We start from the raw sequence: 20,241 nt of genomic DNA on the forward strand, positions 1-20,241 counted from the left end.
CACAGTGACAGTGTGTCATTTAATCGGGATGCCAAGAGATCATTTTCGTACAAGGCCAGCAGATGTAATTTTCTTTGATGCATGAATAGTTCATCATTTTGCTACTAGATGACAAGGTGATCACAGGGTGACTTTAGAACACAAGTTCACTGTTTGGTATTTTTGAGTTCTCAAAATGAAAAAAAGATTTATCAAATATAAATATCTTTAAAAAGTAACAAAAGTGCTACATGTGATCAAGGAAAAAAATTCCATTAGTTACTGCCGCTTAAAGTAGATTAAACTTTACAAATATTACCACATCCATTATCAATATGGCTTCCAATTATTAAATAAATCGCCTGTAGCAATACAGCTTTTCACGTCTCTCCAAGGACAGAGTAAAGAGAACAGCAAAGCAGTCCCATCCTGTCGTTCTGGTACAGCCACAATGTGAGTGGGAAGCGTCCCTGCTTTTCTCTGCTCCTATCTGGGCAAGCGTCTGCATCTGAGACAGGCAGCACGACCCCACTATGAAGTCCTCTAGCGACCTCTCAGATTGAGGGGGCTTCAGTTTAATAGATACAAACACTGCAAGTTTTTTCACTCATTTTTGACCTTAGCTCCATCCTTGAAAAAGACTTTTTTGGTAGCAGGGAAAAGGGACACCGACAGGAGGCAAAGCAACTTCCACGATGACCTCCAAAACTTTTCCAGGCAGGCACTGCTAAGTGTGCCGCGGAATGTGCAGTGGTTCTGAACACTGGACTTCTAGCATCCATTAGACATTCAGCTCATGTTTTTCCCAATGCTCTCAAGCTGGGTTTTTTTTTTTTTATGACTTTTAGTTTTTGTCTTTTTTTTGTTTTTGTTTTTAATCATGGTCCCAAAGGCAGAAGGCAGTATTTTATCTACTAAGTCACACAGCTTGTGAGAGAAAAGGATGTCTGTGTCAGGCATGTTAACTTCAAACAAAATGTGAGATTGACTTTTTCCATTGACATTCTTAGCACAGCACCCAAGAAGTATAATCTAGCCACAGGTGGCTATGAGGCACGGCTTATTGCAGCTGGAAATCAATTATCCTCATGCTGAGGTGGGGATTCTAGTGTTCCTCTGACTCTGTGGATACTCCCCAAATGGTGTCTGTCATTCCTGTGCCACGACCTCAGCTTGCATCCTATCAGTCTTGGGGAAGGAAAAGGGGGTACAGACTAGTGTTACAAGAATCTAAAGGTACCCAAGATTTTACACGTAGCCTAATATTTGAGAACTGAGGGCTATCTAAATACCTGGAAGCACTTTCTTGGAATGCTAAGACGGAGCAGCAAGATTTTCTAGCCTCGGGGGCTGGGAGAGGGAAGTTTGGTTGGTTGGTTGGTTATTATTTACTGGGAATTAATACTGAGAGAGTATATGCAAAGGCTGAGGGCACCATGCCATCTTCACAGAACAAGACCCTAACGGCTACCTGACATACAAGAAACTGCAAGTTATACTGTAAGAACACATGTTAAGGACCGAGGAAAGTCTGCTAAGGTGCTACGTCTAAACTAAGTTAACTTGTCGTGTTTAACCTCCCTGATCAGTCATCATCCAGGGCCTCTGTCTTGATTTCGTTGGCTCCTTGTCGGGCCAATGCCAAGATAGTGTGGTTGACTGCTGCCATTTCCACAGCTAATGAGATGGGGTCTTGGTGGTCACTATGGCTCGTACTGTCATCCTAGATGTGCAGAAATAAGAAACAAACGTTATTAGTAGATTGGTAGAATTCTTTCGTCACAGAAATACATGCTGGGGCAAGGGGAGGCAGAACATTCATGGGAGGAAACTGGGGGAGGGGATCATGATAGAACAGAGGTGAATTGTATTTAAGTAGACACTGAATGGATATAGGTCCAAAGATTTTCAGTTGATAATTCTATTCATTCTATTAGAAAGATTGCTGGTGGTGATGATCAAACCTGCAGTGATTGATATAAAACCAACAATTTGGATCTTTCTGTTTGCAACAAATATAGCACTAATCACTGAAGGCCATACTAGTGGGCTATTAAATTCCAGATTGCTGCTCTTACAAATAGATTATTAGAATTCATGGTATCTCTCTACTGAACTGAGAAAACTAGACAAACTTACAATTACATCTTACAGATAAAAATGCATTTTTGTAAAAAAAAAAAAAAAAAGAATTCTCAATTATAACAGGACACAAGTATCACTGCTGGAAATGGCTACGGGAGAAGGGAGAAAGGTGCGGCACTCTCTGCTGGAGGCAGCTGTGTGAGGGGAGCGGCAGGCGTCTTACCTAGAAGGAGTGTGAAGCTCTCCTCCCCGCGCAGCTCAATGTGTTAAACAATAAAGCTGTGAAGGAAGCTGGCATTGCAGGATGTACATCAGGCACTGAAGTCGGTGTTACAAATAAGGGTACATTTCTCCCCTGTCATCTTCAGGAGAACTCTGTATCAAAGAGCTTTGGAAAGGGTAAGTCCCTTAAGCAAAAAACAAAACGTGGGATGTGCTGCTCTTAGGGCATCCGTAAAAAAAGATGGAAATGATCCATCTATGTGAGTGGATTGAAAAATAACAGGAATGTTTCTGAACACAAAGACTTACAGAATATTCTCTTGGGGCTATGAAGTAGAGTCCTAAAGGGAAAAAAAATGGTAGTTTTTCGGAAGTTTGGACATCATTTCCTTCTGCTGTTCACAGATGAGTTTTTAGAATTCACAAAGGGATCAGCACAGACTCACATGCACTCTAGGTGTGTGATAAGCAGAGGCTTTTAAAGAATGCATTGGACTATATGAGCTGGCTCGGGAGCAAGCAAAAAGCACAGATTCCAGAAAAAAAATCAGAAGTTTTCTTGCTGTGGTCTAGGGGAAGAAACCATGCGTTCTCTTCCTATTCCAAATGGAAATTTAAATCCTATCAAAATTGTAATGAAATCTGTCAACATTCATGTGGGGGTTGGGAGGGAACTCCTCCAGTCTTAAGTTACTGAATTACTCCATGCAGTGGCTACAATTAAATACATTTTCCCCAAAAGCAATGCAGAATAAATCAGGGCGAGGCAAGGAGTCATGCAGGTATTGCACTTATGAGACGATGCATGTGTCAGTGTGCCAGAGACACTCTGGAAGAACCACTCCTTTGGGCAGGAGGGTTCCCACTGCAGTGGGGCTGGAGTGAGTGGGGCCTTCCATCGTGCCCTGCGTTGGTACATGTTTAGGCATGGGGCCCAGCTGCCCCTAGTATTTCTCAAACACTGAGTGCGTGTCGTGAATGGTGTAACTTGCTTGTTTGGATCAGATCCTCCTCTCTTCTTCTACCTTCTCTGCTTCTCTGCCTCCCTCTGAACTTCTTCCCTCCTCCTCCTCCCCATTGCGTACTTGCCAAGTATCCTGTTGTATGACAATAAATCCATGTGGGTGAATAACGATTTCTCACAAATTCAACAGGACAACTGAATCTTACCACATTCCTTTCAAATTACATGAAATCTAACTAGACACAGGAGCGGTGTGGAAGGACAGTGACTCTTTCCCCTCCCCCACCCCATCAGCCACACCCAGGAACTGAGCTGTCCCACTGTCCCCCTGCTCAGGCACCAAGAACCTCGACCAGATGCGCAGAGGCTCACCTGCTCAGAGTAGTCATTCCCATCAACATCATCACTATTGGAGTGGCCTCCTGGACTCTGCACATCTATCCCATGACTCTCCAGGATTGCTGCTTCTTCGAAAAAAGCAAATAGATCCCTAAATTATCTGTAACTGTATCATAATGGCTGAAACTCTGGATTTTTGTGCTGAGGAAATTAGAATGTAATTAAACAAGACCCTATATTTGTCTACACTTGTTTCTTTTAGACGTACATGGCTGAAATTCAAGTGCATGTAGGTCGAGGGGGCACACCTTTGCCATTCTGGAGTCTCTGCTGCTGTGTGTATTAGGTACTTCATAAATACTTGCTAACTACACAGTTCTCCTATCTTGGTGTTCCATAAAGCCTATGAGAACTGTAAATGATTAATAAAAAGTGTAATTTAGAAACGAAACAAAACACTGTCTACGCCCATACCATGCTCGATGCACCTAATCTCGTGTGATCTTAGAAGCTAAAATCCAACACCCCACCTGACTCACCCACTTAAATTTCTTATTGTTACAGTTTTAGATGAGAAAAAATTCTTTTCAGTTATATTTATAATTCCCCCTAGGGCACTTCTGGCATTTTTTTTCTCTGCTCGGCTTTGTTGAGATATAATTGATAAATAAAAACTATTATTTACGGCATACAAGGTGATGTTCTGATACATATGAATACATATATATATAGATGATTACATCAAGAATTCCTACTTCTTAAATACTCTTTATCTCTGTCTTTTGCTGCATTCCTTGTCTACTAGGTCTCTTTCATTCCAAACCATTAATCGTTTCCTAATATCTAAGTCATGGGGCCTAACACAGTAATAATAAAGAAATTTCGGTTATCACATTGCCTCTCTCAAGACCCAACAAGTATCTTTCATATGGACCACAGGAGTAATCAATTGATCAGGCGTCATGTATAATTCTATATTCTAGAATTTTAAGAACAGTGAGTTCTATAAATAATCATGTCATTACCATTACAATATAAATGGTGTCAATAATACTAACTATGGTTTATTAAAAATACAATGAAAGACATTAGGGCAATTTTTGTTAGGCTTAGAAGTTAGGATCCAGCCAGGCACAGTGGCTCATGCCTGTAATCCCAGCACTTTGGGAGGCTGAGGGGGGCAGATCACCTGAGGTTAGGAGTTTGAGACCAGCCTGACTGACATGGCAAAAACCCCATCTCTACTAAAAATACAAAATTTGCTGGGCGTGGTGACTTATGCCTGTAATCCCAGCTCCTTGGGAGGCTGAGGCAGGAGAATGACTTGAACCCAAGAGGCAGAGGTTGTGGTGAGCTGAGACGATTGCACCATTGCACTCCAGCCTGGGCAACAAGAGCAAAACTCCATCTCAAAAAAAAAAAAATCCTTTAGACTTGCAGTTTCTAAACTGAAGTTAATAGTAATATAAACATGACGTTCAAACTGCTGCGCGAGAGAGACAAGCAGCCTCACTGATACATTACCAATATTGGCTCTCCTCTTGATCTCCTTCCTTCTGTTAGCAAACCAATTATATACTTTCAGGGAGGTAACTCTTTCCAGATCAGACAGTTTTTTACCTGTGAATACATGCAATTAAATTCAGATAATCTGTATTTGGGATCCAAGAATAAACTAGTTTTAAGGGCTAATATTTTTATTTTGTTGCTTTTGATTACTCTGCCAAAACTATAGATGCAGAGGGATTTTTAAAGTATTATCTAGTACCAAGTATACGCCGCAATTATTAAATCAATAAACATGTAAATGAACACAACAGCAGCAACTAGTAACACAGCATGCTTCGATTCGGAAAGCCATACATATTAGAGATTTCCACAAAGTCAGTTGGCTAGGGAGCCAGATCCCCGTTAGCATGACAGTACTATGGGGGCTTCATTTAATTACCATTGTTGTAGCAGAATAAGTTATTCATTTTTAATTTTTTTTGAGACAGGGTCTCACTCTCTCACCCAGGCTGCAATGCAGTGGTGCAATTATAGCTCCCTGCAGCCTCGACCTTCTGGGCTCAAGTGATCCTCCCACCTCAGCCACCCGGGTAGCTGGGACTACAGGTCCAGGCCACCATGCCAGACTAACTTCTGTGGTTTCTGTAGAGATAAGGTCTCGCCATGTTGCCCAGGGTAGGCTCCAACTACTGGGCTCAAGCGATCTGCCCAACTCGGCCTCCCAAAGTGCTGGGATTACAGGCATGAGCCACCACACTGGCCCAAGATGAGTTATTCTTTATCACATATCCAGACAAGAGCAATTTACTTACATCTTTAAGGCCTTATGTTAACTAGTTACCTGCTATCTTAGGACAGAGGATAGATATTATACATAGTGCCTTAAAGGCTGAAGGCCGCTGTGACTATCCATTATTGTAACTGGGTTGGAATACATAGCACCATTCAGGTTACATTTTAGATTTACCATCTTTGAAGTCCAATGTGATTTTTTTTATGAATAGTATCATGCTTGCTAATACAGACCCCCCTGTAACAGTCCCTCCTCACCTTTCCTTTTGCATTTCGGCTATTAATCCACAGTGGGTGAAGAAACCAGAAAGCAGGTTTGTTAGGGCCTTGATGATACTGGGGTAAAATGTTCCAGGGAGAGTTCAAATTTCTGCACAGCTTTAGTGGGGGGACTTTTGGCATGTTTGAAACAGGGTACAGATTCCTTTCACTTGTGTGTCACTGGAGCAGAGTTTGTAGGGTCTACATTGCTAGAAGTCTGGCTTCTGGGTGAGGGAGAATGAAGGTCTGCTTAATTTCTATAAAACACTGATATTTTTGTATGTAGCCTTTAAGCCAATCAAAATAACTGGCCACATGGAAGTTAACTGGATCTATTAACTAAGAATGGTTTCTGTTTAACAAAATCTGTAAAATGTGAAATAACATTTTATCACAAGGAAGAAAGTACATTTGAAATATTTAAGTAGGTTTGCTGATCTTGGAACAACAGGACTTCAAAATGGTACTGCCCCAAATCTCTCTTAGCTAAGCAGAATCATCTCAATGTTGAAAGCAGATAGAAACCATCTATCTGCGTTTCTATCTGCTTTCCACATTGAAAAGAATTCTTTCTCCAAAGAGAAATACAGCATTTTATAATTTATAACAATTGTTTACAAAAAAGCCTATCTTAATCTTATATTGAAAAAGCTTGCTTAAATATTTAAAACTTTAACATTATTTCATCATTAATATCTTTTAGCTAAATTCTTAGAAAAAGAAATCTACACATTAAAAAAATAGTAATTTCAAGGTCTCATATTTTACGTAGGGTTACTCCCTGAAAACTCTCCAGTGTTAGCATTTGATTTTGAGTACCATAAAAACATCCCTCAGAAGTACTGTGTGAGCAGGACAGAGCACTGGCCACTTGCAGAAGGATGGCACACACTGAGCTGCAAGAACCATGCCAAGGAGCACATGAGACTGAGCGTCCTAGATGCTGACCTGTAACCAGGCGCTGTGCTGCACCGCAGAGCAAGGCTGTGCCTGGGACCTTACCTGGCTTCTGTATAACTGCATTGCAAGCGTTTGCAATTTCTTCCCTCTTTGCTTCATCTGGGTATTGATTCTCATTGAAGTAACTGCAGAGGCAACCAATAAAGACACAAAGTTTTTATTTTTCAAACCTACTCTTATTGAAATACTAACTCGCTGAAAAATATGGTTCTGTAAGATGCCACACTCAAGTGTCTAGGTCCCGGCTGTCAAATGGAAGCTTCTGTGAGAGCAGAATCTTCTATGCTGGTCAGTATGGTGGCCACAACTCACAAATGGCTACTGAGCACTTGAAAGGAGGCTACTGTCAGTGATGGAATTTGAATTTTATTTAATTTTAACTAATTTAAGTTTAGCTCCATGTGACTAGAGGCTATTATATGAGACAGAACAAGTCTACACACTGCTGTGCTTCATTAAAAGATGTGGTTTATATAGTTATTTTTGATATGTGTGACTGATTCAAGTCACATTTTTTAGGCACTGGCAACAATAAGACTTTTTTTTTAAATTGTCAAATTGTTTGTAGTAGCAAAAACTGGAAATTACCCAAGTGTCCATCAATAGGAAGATGGCAGAACAAATTTGGGATTTCTATACTTATACACAGCTACTTAAAACTAGTGGGAAAAAATAAGTTAGAGTTCTGTCCACTGACCTGCAGGGATGTTTATGACAGATTTCTAAGTGAGGAAAACTATCTGCAGAATAATGTTGAAAATAGCATTATTTTCAGTATGGTTTTATACCAATAGGAGAAAATACTACAGAATTTAAAAATTCCTTTACATATGTAAGTTTGCATAGATGAAAGCTGGAAGAGTACAGAGTAAGCTTAAATACCAGTTACTGATTTGCGGGGAGCGGGCTTAGTGGGAAGAGTTTAAACATTTTTTATTTGTTAAAATAAATGTTAAACATTTTCTTTTTCATTTATTAACAAAGTATGTATTACCTTTGAACTTTTTAAAATATAATAGTACTTTGAAAAAAAGAACAGGTTTACTGAACCCATCCTTAGAATTCTCAGACCTGTGGGAACAGAATGCTTATTAGTGCTGCTTTTTCAGTCACCCATGAGTTTTAAAAAAGAACTTCCATGCTTTCAGCTTGGAGACTTCCAATCAAGAAATCAGCCCCTGTCAAATTCTAGCACCTATCATTTCTTCAGGGGTTTCCCTTTCCCTGTAATCCAGCCTTTCTTCTGCCTTCAGCACTCCTGTCTGCACTGGTGGAAATGCCATCCTACTGTGAACAGCCCTGGAGGCCCTGGCCCTTCCTGAGGATTACCTGCAAACCCAACTCCTAACACTACTCCTCTCACCAGCACTCCTCCTCGGAGGGCAGGCCTTCACTGCGGTTATTTAACCTCAGCGGTGCCTCACCTGATGCAGTCGTGACTCACAGCAGCTGGCCCCACATAACCACTTTTTCCTGTATACACCTGAAGTCATATAGCTATATCCTCCCAGTCTGGTCAACCTCCACCCTCCACCATGCTCTTCTGCTTTATTTGAGCATCTCTTCCTGCAGGATTTTTTGCTGTCATTTCTGGGACTCCAGTGTTCATACTGAGGATTTTTCCAAGGCACTACCTTCATGCCTGCTCCACTTCCACATTTCTAATGGCCTTCATCTCTGCTCTACATCTGCTATTTACTTAGGCACAGATACTGTGGATGAACTCTGAGACCCAACACGACGCCTATCACCTCAGAGCCTGTCAGAACGGCAGAACCTCAGACCCCCACCTCAGACTTAATCAGAATCTGAATGTTAACAAGATTTCCAGGTTACCTAAATGCACAGGTTAGAACTTCAGAGATGTACTGGATTAGTTCATTTACACAAAATTCAATGAAAATGAAAAGCAGACACTAAGTACCTAATATGTGCCTGTCACTGTGGGTAAAGAAAGATGATATAGTTTCTGACTTCAAAGAGTTCTCAGTCTACTGGAGAGAAACATATCAGTCACTACCCTGTGGTGAGATGCCATAGGAGGTATGAACAGAACGCTTAGGGAGCACGGATGAAGGCATGCTCCGTGTTGTTGGCAGGAGCCTGGGAAGGCATCGCTGAGTAATGTAGTCTGAATTAGGTCTAGAGGATGCACAGGACCTTGCAAAGCAGAGAAGAGGAGGAAGAGCATTTTATATAAGAGGGAATAGCACTTGCAAAGGCAAAATGGTAGATAAAAGCTTTTGAGGATTCTGGGCAGAGAGAAGAGTTTAATGTGGCCAGAACATGGGGCTTGTACAAAGCAACGATGAGGTACTGGCCTGGAAAGGTGGGATGGGGCAGCTTGTGAAGACCTTTGCTCCAAGAAGTAAAGACTTCATACTGAACTAAACAAGGTGCCTTAGAGGTTTCCGAGACAGACAGAGATCTACTCCCCTCTGTGCTTTAGAAAGACAGCACTTGATCTTTAAGGCTTACCCCCTGAAATTCTACCTCCATGATCTTAAATTCTGAAATTCCCCAATCAACTTTCTATTTATCTATGTCTCCTCTTTAAAAGAATTTGTTCTTCACCTCCTTCATTATCTCTAACTCCTTAATCCCCCCACCCCCCAGTTTAAAAAAAAAAAAACCTATTTCTCACTCCTTTTTGGGCTTCATCTCTCATTTCTTAGCCTGAACTCGATGGCATGCCATATCAACAGTTTCCCTTAGGAGAAACTTAGACTGTTTAGCTTTTCTGTCCTTCGACCATACCTGTCCAGCCAATCTCCTACCCTGCAGAAAGCAACTTCCATTTGTTTTCTTCCATCCTTCTCTCAGAGGACCAAGTGTTCCTGGACAAAGTCATAAAATAGGGCCAATTTTTTTTTTTTTAATAATACGTCCACACTTTTCAACCTTAATTGGGCCCCTCATTTCTGCTGGGAATTCTATTCCCCTATTGGTCTTTTCTAACCAATTGCCTTTCCTATCCCATCTTTCCTACCCCACTTACTTGAAACCTTTGCACGCTTTTACCCCAAGCCCTTAAACCTACCACTGTCACTTTTGATAGATGACCTTGCTTTCTCTCTTATGAAGACGGAGATTATTTAACATGAGTTAACTGCTTGGCTTCTCAACTTTTATACTGCCCTGAGCATTACTCATTCATTTCTGTCTTACGGTAGAGGAAGATACATGCATTCTCCTCCTCTTCAAGGTCAACTTCTCCACTTTTGTCTTTGATCTCATTCCCCTTCCTTTCATTTTCTCAACTCTCTCCTTTCTTTCCTACATATCTCATCTTTTTCCTGTGCCCATACAAAGATCCAATAATCTTCATTGTTTTTATAATATATATTTCTCTTCATTATAGTGATCTCTGAAGTCAGGACACATTTTATAATTGGTGATATCTTAAAATTAATTGGTGGTGTTTTGTCTCCCTTACTGGCATGTAAAATAAGGTATGTCTTAGTTGCTAAGACCTACGGGTCCCTTTTAAACAATAGCTCTTTGCCCAGTACAACTCATTGTGACAACTTTTCTTCCAAGTGACTACAAAGCCTGTGATGACACTGTACCCCCTCCAATGCCTGATTAATATTCCTAAAGCACATCTCTACTCATTATCCTGTTCAGAAATTCTCAAAGGTTTATTATAGAGGTATTCAGAGTCCTCCCCAAACAACCTCTGCATCTGCTACTCCCACATATGCATGCTACTACCTAGGAAAATGGAATAACTAAACTCCTTGCATCTCTGTACCTTTCTCTTACAAGTACATTGACTATTTTCCTCCCCCATCCCCAGTGCAAATCTCATCTATCTTTCAGGGTATGGCTCAAATATCACCTCTTGGCTAATCTAAGGTATTTTTTTCACCCCACGAATCCCACTGCACTTCATCTGTTCCTCTCTTACGTCTCTTTCATCTTGTCTTATAGTTATCACTGAATACATACATCTGTCTTCTACTACACTGAAAACCACCTGATGCCAGGGTACAAGTCTGACTCATGGTCACATGCACTGCTCACTATTGATAGTGCTGACGAGTCAATAATGATAGGCAAAGGTACCACCAACCAGTATGGGGGCCTCCAAAAGAAAAGGATCACACAGTAAATGAACTGCTAACAAGCAAGGGCACAGAGGTATTACAAAATGGCTCTTGATGGATACGTACTAAAGGGTTAGCAATGACTCTCTCCAAGAAGCGAAAGTGTTGGAGATGGGGGGCAGAAACAGGAAACTATGGGTGGCAATTAAGTATGATTTTCCCTTTTTCTTGGAGAAATAAGAAAAATTTTAAAAGTAATTTTCATTTTGCCTTATATACTTCTCTGTTGAATTTCTGAAATAAACACATACTATTTTTATAAATTACTTTTTAAGAAGAGAACTTTGGGTAGACATTACAATATTTAAGAACTAGTTTAATGATTAATACAACCCTGTAACTATTTATGTTTGGAAAGTGTATTTGGACCAGTTAGAAAATATTAAGATTGTGATTGCTGTTCCCTTGACCAACAGATAAAGCCATGCTATCTCTGGATGCTAAATCAGAATTTGCAATTATTCATGGTATATATGGTTTTTTGTACTGAGTTAAAAAGGTTGAAAATTAAATTTAATTAAAGATTAAAATTAATCTGTATTTTAGGATCTAACTATATAAAATAAAGAAGACCGGAGTAAAAAAAGAAATCAGTAACATTTTCCAAATCAAGGCTCAAGAAAATAAGCACTGATTCAATATGGATTTGAATCTCTAAGCCTGGTAACTAATTAACCCTTTCTTCTCTATTAAAGACCTATTATTTTTATAATTAAGAAATGTACGTCTATTGAAAAATATGAATTTTCATTGAAATGTGCTACTGCAGCTGGAGGTGTATACAAAGAACTGTCAGCACAATTTTTTTCTTTCTCTATTTCTCTAATGTTTCAATGTTTAAAATATATTCAAGATATAATCTAAACTGATAACATGATGTTTATAGTAACTCATAGTAAATATTTAACTTTAAAAAGTAGTAAGATTTTTCTTTTTCTTTTTCTTTTTTTTTTTTTTTTTTTTTGGAGATGGAGTTTCGATCTTGTCACCCAGGCTGGAGTGCAATGGCGAGATCTCGGCTCACTGCAACCTCCACCTCCCGGGTTCAAGCGATTCTGCTGCCTCAGCCTCCCAAGTAGCTAGGATTATAGTACTGTGCCACCATGTTCGGCTAGTGTTTAGTATTTTTAGTAGGGACAGAATTTCTCCACGTTGGCCAGGCTGGTCTCAAACCCCCAACCTCAGGTGACCTGCCCGCTCTGGCCTCCCAAAGTGCTGGGATTGCAGATGAGCCACTGTGCCCTGCAAAAGTAGTAAGATTTTTCACTGCAGAACTCTTAAAACTTTTTTGTGAGAAAAGACACACAATACTGACATAAATAAAAGTTTTTTGAAAAGATTAAGGTAGGCCAGGAAATAAAATAGCAAACAACTATGTATTACATGACTATGCATAAGGCATTATACTTGACGGGTATGTGTAATTTCAAAATATGGGCCCTGATTATGGTTCAGTTGAGAATATACAAAAAAGTCAAATAATAAAAGGAACTGAAACATAACTGTGACAAAATAAAATGCACCTAGCTTCTAATTAAGTATAAAACATAAATAACTTAAGAATAGAGCTCCATATCTATGGATTGGGCTGATCTGGGAAAGCTCATTGAATTGGGAAAGCTTCTGAGGGGTGCGCAGGCTGCAGGCACTGGCAAGGCAGGGGTAACATTAATAGTAAAGACAAAAATACAAAGGCATAAAAACAAGACATACTTGAAAAACAGAAGGCAACTAGTGATGTGATCTGATTAGACTACAGGGCTTATATTAGGGTGAGTATAAACCCTGGTTTGCCTGAGATAGTGCTGTTATCTTGGATTACTAACATATCCCATCTTAATCCTCCAAAGTGTCCCACTTTGGACAATAAATTATATGCACACCCTAGGACCACAGTACATTATATACATACCTGAATTTAATGGCAACTAAAATCCCCTGGGTCTTTTTCACAAGTGCTCTGACAAGGAGGATATGGTAGTTGCTCAGAAAAAAGGAAGCATCAAGAGGAAGATGGCTATAGTTTCTATCTAGTCACAAAAGGAGGTATTGAAGCCCCAAAAATATGATTGGCATATAATAGTAAGTATCTAAATCAACAGATGGTTGAATAATTGAATACATCAGGGAATAAATGAATGAGAAAAGGAAACAAAGGCGAAAACAGAAAACAGTGGTTTCAGTTAAGACTTTTGGTAAAACCCAGACTACCTCAGGAGAAAGTGAGGATTTCACCACTTTGTAGAGTATCTTCTTCAGGTACATTAGTTGGTTTTAGCCTAAGATATATTTGTTTCGTTTGTGTTTATTTTTGAGCTATATATAACCAAAATGAACTGCTAACGAAGTTGGGAAACAGGTCTAATAACTGTGATTCTGAATATAATGAATTATTCATTCATTTTAATCACCCAAAATGTTGAGTCCTAGTTTATACCAGGCAATTGGCTAAATGGTGGCAAAGGAGAACCAGACAAAGTTGCCCCAAACAGTCACCAGGAGATATAGGTATGTAAAGAAGATATTAGGAAGTATTGTAAAAGAAATGGTCTTAGTTGTGTGAATGCAGTACTATGGTAGCAGAGAGGAATGCATATTTGTGCCGAGTCTTGAAGAAAGAACAAGGGTTTTCGGGTGGAGAGGGCAGGTGCAGGGAAATGCTGCAAGGCAAAAGAAACAACAGTGTGTCCAAAGGCAGTGACAGAGTCATGAGAGAGCACACCATGTTCCGAAAACGGGAAGGAGTACAGTGTGAGTAGAACAGACAGTATATGACAGGGGGTTGTTTGGGATCAAACTAGAAGGAAAGGTTGAGTCCAGATTTTAAAGGGTATGGAGTTAACTTTCTAGGCAACTGGGAGCTGTAATTTAAAGCAGAGGTATTCTAAGATCAAACTGATTTTTTATGGCAATATCTCTGGTGATACTAGAGGCAGAGCCAGTTAGGTAGCTGTGGCAATGGCTGTGGAAAAGGCCTGAAGTAGGTTGAGGCCTGGACATAGGAAGGAAAGGTGAGATTCAAGAGCTGTTTTGGAATGGTAATAAAACGCATTCAAGACAGCCCTAAGAACAGTACACACTATTACTCACCGTTCAGCATTTTAGATTATTTTGAAGGACTATTCTGTTACCAAATAGATAAACTGTAGGAGAACTTGGCTGTTAGACTCAAAAGGGGACCTGTCACTGAAATGAAACTCTGTAACTCAAAACATACTTCTAGTCCATATGAAATGTATATAGCCCTATACATGTTCTAAGACAAAACAGGGAAAGAAACGTTAACAAAAATCCACAGGTAGCGATAAAAAAGTGACAAAATAAATCGTAAGGGCACTACACTTTAATAGACGAAGGACACTGTCAGCTGAGTGATCAGTGAATGTCTTCACAGGGAGAAACCAAATGATCTTTTGCCAGACAATGACAGCAAAAAATTAAAATGAAAAGTGGCAAAATAATTTACATGAGATGAGAAACCATAAGCTAGCAACAAATGGAAATGTCCTTGAACCATTTTCATTTCAGTAACACTGAAATCTATAAAAATTGCAGCCAAAGAATTCCTCCTTTTGGGTCTCGGTGAGCATATAGAAGACAGAGACTGACTCTCTAAGCAAGGAATAATGCCACGCAAATGAACGTGCTCTACCGTGCCTTCATGTGAACTCTCTCTGCTAAAGAGATATTTAAACCTCATCCTTTCAGTGATCCAAAATAAGGCTTTAGGATTGCCAGACATTTCCCACTAACTACAATTTACTGTGTGTTTCTTCACTAACGCAGTGGGCAGTGAGCATGAAAGGCCTGCTTTTAGAAGAAAGATTTTCCTTTCAGAAGAAGAAAAAAAAGAACATCTTTAAACTAACATACTTTGGAACCTAAGTCCCATCTCCTATTTGAGAGTATCTACATGGTAAACAGTCTTTGGCAACAAACAAAACAATTTAAATATCCAACTTCCAGAGACTGGTTAATAAATAAGAGGATATTCTTAAAATGGATTTAGTCAATGAAAATCATGTTATCAAAGATTATATAAGTAAGCATAAAACCACATATCTGGCATAATCATCTTTTGTTTAAAAAGATACGTAGATGTATATACAATATACAGAAAAGTGACTAAAATAAAAATAACATATACCAAATGTTAACAAATTATTATCTTTGGATGGTAGTATTAAGAGGCATTTTAATTTTCTTTACATTCTCTTGTGTATCCCTCAATTTTATATATTAAGCATGTGCTAATTTTATAATTTAGAAAAGCATTATTATTTTCTTTTTCTTCTTTTCATGCTAGCCTACATGCAGAGAAAAGTTGCTGTCTTAAAGTATCAGCAAAATGGAATTAGATTAAAATTAATAAACTTTCGTAGCTTATCTTAATGCCTTTTAGCAACAAACCAATTTACATTTTAAAAGTTTGTTTTGCGAATGCACTAAGGTATAACAAACAAAAGATGCTCTATACTAATGTATGTTTTACAGATGAGCTTATTTTTAACTCCACAGAAATAATAATAAAAAAAAAATGGCTCTGTCCACATCAACCTTTTAGAAGGTGTGAGCATAAGGAAAAGCTAACATATAAATGAGTTCTGTTACAGAAGAAGCTCTAAGTTTTCATGACTTGCAGCATCTTAAGGTTTTAAAATAGAATAGCCTGTGAAAAGAGAAGAGAGTTCTAAATGGAAAAATTTGTACTGGCCTAGGAAGAGATTCACATGAGAAAGTGAATTCTTGAAGCCTAATTTACAAATGCCTATGGAATCCCATAACACAGCTCATTACACATGAATTTAGAATAACACAGAGTAGATCTGACAAAGAATCAAAGACCTTTTAAGCTGAAAGCTGCTTTATTTTGCAGGTGAGGACACAAACTTTGCAAATAAGGAGCCAGAAAGAACTGACTTGCTCAAGGTCACATGACTTCTAACTCAGGTTTCCTGGCGTATTAGTTTCACTGGCTCAGGAACAGCCATGATTCAGCTAAAACATGTTATCGTTTCCCACTTCATTTAAGATATGTAATGCAAATCTCTATATCAATGAATCACCTAGACCAAGTCCCTGTTAATTTCACAAGAGTTCCTGGAAGCAAAGATGTGGTGGCACCACAAATAAACTTATGATAGCCCAAGGACCACAGTTACATCTCATCTAGGGCCTTGCCTTTTCCTCTTTATTTTCTCTGGACACACAGCCATAACACTGACCTTCCTTTTTTCCTGGGCAGAGAATTAAATAAACTCTGGGAATTCTTACTTGACCCGAACATCAATACACATTAAAAGTCTATGTCTACTGCACAGTTAACCTATCTTGGAAGAGTTAGTATCTCCTCAGACACTAGCAGAAAACAAAGCTTCCAAATCATTATCAGGATGGTAGGGTACCTTTCTTTACTTGTTTAAAAAAGAAGAAAAACCATACATGAAAATGAGAATTATGGATACCATGTATGAAATGTGCCCTAATAAAAAGTTTTCCTTTCTCCAGGCCCCTCACTGCAAAGATTCTATATTTAAATGTTTCCTCTACTTGAAGCACGCTAACTGCCACTAGACCCCATAATTGATACACAGGTATCAAGCATAACACTGGATTTAGAAGGTGAGTTTTTAGTACACTTCATCCTATCACTAAGCCTTTGAAACAACACAGGCTACCACTTGACCAAAAACCTGCAGCCTTAAATGAAGAAGTTTGGTGTGAGTCTTATTAGGATGTAACAGTTGGTTACACCATACTACAGGTTTCATGTGAGTCTTATTACAATGTAACAATTAGTTTTGCTCCTAATACGTATTATATTTTAATCATGTCTATGAAGACCCTGAAAAGATTGGAGACAATTTTCTAGAGGTGTCACAAAACCAATAAAACTGACAACTTCTAACCACCTTAAAAAAAAACAACTGAGAACAGCAGTTCTCCTGAAACATGTCTCTTGACTACCACTGAATTTAGCAAGTACTTGCTTAGCCCTTCATTTTATTTTAATAATGAAGAAAAAGAACATGCACAAGAGGGCAGTGTTTGGTTTTGTTGCTACTCTGTGGATTTCCCAGTTTCCTAATGAAACGACCAAATATGAGTGATAACTAAGGTCATACCAGTGGAAACCGTGGTACCTTGGAGAGTAAACTGCGCTTTCCGGTTCACAAACTTCTGAGGCACTCGCGTTGGTATACTCCTCGCTGTATTTGCTCCACCTTTAGCTAGATGGCAGCTGCATCTTGCTTTCTCTGTATTGTCAGCCTTCACTGGTAGGAAGTAGGTTTACCAAAGAGGTTTGTAAGGTGACCTGAAATGAAGTTTCTTATTCCTGGTGTACAAGGTGTCCCAAGGCAAGGGAGCCTATTTTTTTTTTAAGTGCTGAATTATAAACTGGCCCCTTACAAACTTGGCATGACTGACCAACAATGATTATAACATGAAGATAAACCGAACAGGACTGATAAGGATCAATCCACTGTTTTTTGCATGATTTTTCTTACGATCATTACTATGCTTCTGCAAAATGACTGTCTCTTGGTAGAAAGCTATTGTCTGTATCTAAAATGCGAACTGGTCCTCCCAGGGATGAATCCGAATTATTTATTTCAACAAGTAGCAAACCAAACACGGAGATTAGCATAGATTCCTTTAGGAATCAGAGGTACATTGGTCTGGGATTATAGTGATATGCCTCTGGAGGCAGAGGGAGAAACACAATTCTTTGTACACAGGGGGACTTACTAGTTTTTCTTAAAGTAAAACCTAGACTTTTACTTGTTTTTTTCTTAGGCTTGCTGCTGTTTTTCGTGGGAGTCAATCAAGCTACCAGGATATAGATAAATGAGTCCTCAATTGCCTTTTAAAAAGCCAAAATGTGCTACTTAATATTAATATTGACAGAGCTGAAAAGTTATCTTACCAATTGTAAACAAGCTAAATAAATTTCTTCAAAGTCACACCACAGAACAAAAGTATTTTGACGACAAACCTAGTAAGATGATGATAATTACATAATAGCATCAAGAAAGATAGAACCATAGCTTAGTCTCACTTTTTAATTTAATGGATGACATGTCAAAGTAGGAACCAATTAAATAGAATATTTGGATGAGACACTATTATAATCAGGATTCCTAGGTTTTCAAAGCATACTCTAAGACCACTTGTAGATGACTCCTACCAATAAAATAACACAGTCCATTCAAGTTTCTTTAACCAAACTTGGATATTTACCGGCAAGTTCAGATCCTATCAAATGAGATCTTCAAACACCAACCACATATACAAGCCTCTGTATGTGTTGTGAACGTTTAGTAAAACAATAATGATTTCTTAATGCCATTATAAAGGCCAGGACCACATTTGTCTTGTTAATTACCATATTCCCCACTATCTATTACAATGATTGGTACAAAGCAGAAGCTCCAAATATATTCGCTTGAGTTTTTAAAAGCTCACTAGTTTTCTGTTTAGTTCATCTAGAAGCTGATCTCCCTTGGTATTAATGTTTATAATATGATACCTAGAATCCTGCCCTGAGATGAATCAGTACTTCACTGGTCACTCATTATATACAACACCAATATTTACCTAATTATGCTTCATTTATTTGTAAACTGCAGCCACAGAACATTGTATGAGGAACATGGGGTCTTTTGTCCTGTTTAATTGGCTTGAGGACTAGAGAAATAAAGGGTATGCCATTTGTACAAAATGAAACTTCTGGCATAGCATCTCTATGAGGATAGGGAAAAATTTTAATTTGCCTCAAAAACATCATGAGAATTTCTCTTCTGGCTATTTCTGTTTGACCAAAAAGGAACCAGGAAGTATAATTTGCCAATTTTAAAATGCATTTAAGCACAGTTCATCTTCTTACTGGCTATGAGAAATGGATTGGGATAACTTTACCTGTCAATAAGTGGGAAAGTTTTGTTGTTTTTTTCCTCAAATAGTCTAATGGATTGAAATGAGGTCATGTCCAGGCTCCTGCTGTCTCATATAAATGATAAGAACTGCCTTCTATTTGTAGAGAGATACAGGAGGTGTAGTTCATTATGTTCTACCCAAGTCATTCCATAAGGAGTATAAAAGAGGATAAACTCCTTTTAAAATACAACTTCCAGCATAATTAATTCCAAAAGTTATAGTGTATTCTTCCAGCATGTTCTCTTAGAACAGCAATGACATCAGAAGAGAGGGAAAGGAAGACCAGCTTGCCAGGGGTTGCAGTGATGGCAAAATGACCTAAGGGAGGGCAGAGTGCATGTTTCACATCCTCATTCATTAGAGACCAGAACAAACATTATATTTTAAATGATTCAACTCCGCTCCCAAAAAATGTTTTTCTATGGATGAAAATGATATAATGTTCTAAGGAAAATAACATTGAGGCATTCAAAAGTAGTTTTCCTGCTTTTTTGAGTCATTTTGATTGGATCACTTTAAATCTTTTGATTATTATTTATCAACAAATTGATTTGAATGCCTTGTAATTTCAACAAAATTAGAAAATGCTGCACTACTGTATCTCACACCTTGAGACTAACAGGTATGGTGGCGGAAAGAGGGCGGCAGCATTTTCTGATTTTGTTAAAAGTTATAGGATCTTCTTAAATATTCAATTCAATCAAGTTCAAGTGACACTCTGTAATATCAGACTTTATACATACCACTATGCCAGCCTGTAGACCAGCCGAGTATAACCAAACCTTAGCCCAAAATAAAAACTGCACCACTGAAAATACCAAGCAAACTTTACTTAGCAGATGGTGAAATAATTCATTCTGGTAAAGGTACTGTCCAAATTTTCATTCTACCAATGCACCTCTATAATAGAAGTCAGTTAAAGAAAAACTGAATTTATGATTTTTGTTAACAATGACCACCTATGTAACACAAATCAGCAGGGAAAAAAAAACTGGTCAACAGATTTGTTTTTTCTAATTGAAAATGACTGGAATTTCAAGATATTTCCTTGATCAGGGAGAAAGGGGAATCTTATTTAGGCTT

General features: G+C 38.6%; 1 protein-coding gene across 50 annotated transcripts in view; it reads right to left on the minus strand.

Annotated features, from left to right (window-relative positions):
- The window catches only part of HMBOX1 (homeobox containing 1), a 161,439-nt gene continuing 141,198 nt past the window's right edge, over nt 1-20,241 (minus strand). For 8 of the 50 annotated variants that reach the window (XM_017963651.4, XM_078347121.1, XM_017963654.4 and 5 more), the window contains 5 exons: nt 7,154-7,236; nt 5,114-5,209; nt 3,623-3,717; nt 3,312-3,383; nt 1-1,702 (listed from right to left, as the gene is read on the minus strand). In XM_017963651.4, the coding sequence (XP_017819140.1) occupies nt 1,565-1,702; nt 3,312-3,383; nt 3,623-3,717; nt 5,114-5,209; nt 7,154-7,236 (484 nt within the window). In that variant the 3' untranslated portion in view covers nt 1-1,564. Of the gene's footprint in view, nt 1,703-2,287; nt 3,384-3,622; nt 3,718-5,113; nt 5,210-7,153; nt 7,237-20,241 lie in introns of all 50 variants that reach the window. The other 42 variants (XM_008979054.5, XM_078347126.1, XM_078347130.1 and 39 more) reach the window with 20 other exon arrangements.

Source organism: Callithrix jacchus, chromosome 13, assembly GCF_049354715.1.
Source record: "Callithrix jacchus isolate 240 chromosome 13, calJac240_pri, whole genome shotgun sequence".
Taxonomy (NCBI): Eukaryota; Metazoa; Chordata; class Mammalia; order Primates; family Cebidae; genus Callithrix; species Callithrix jacchus.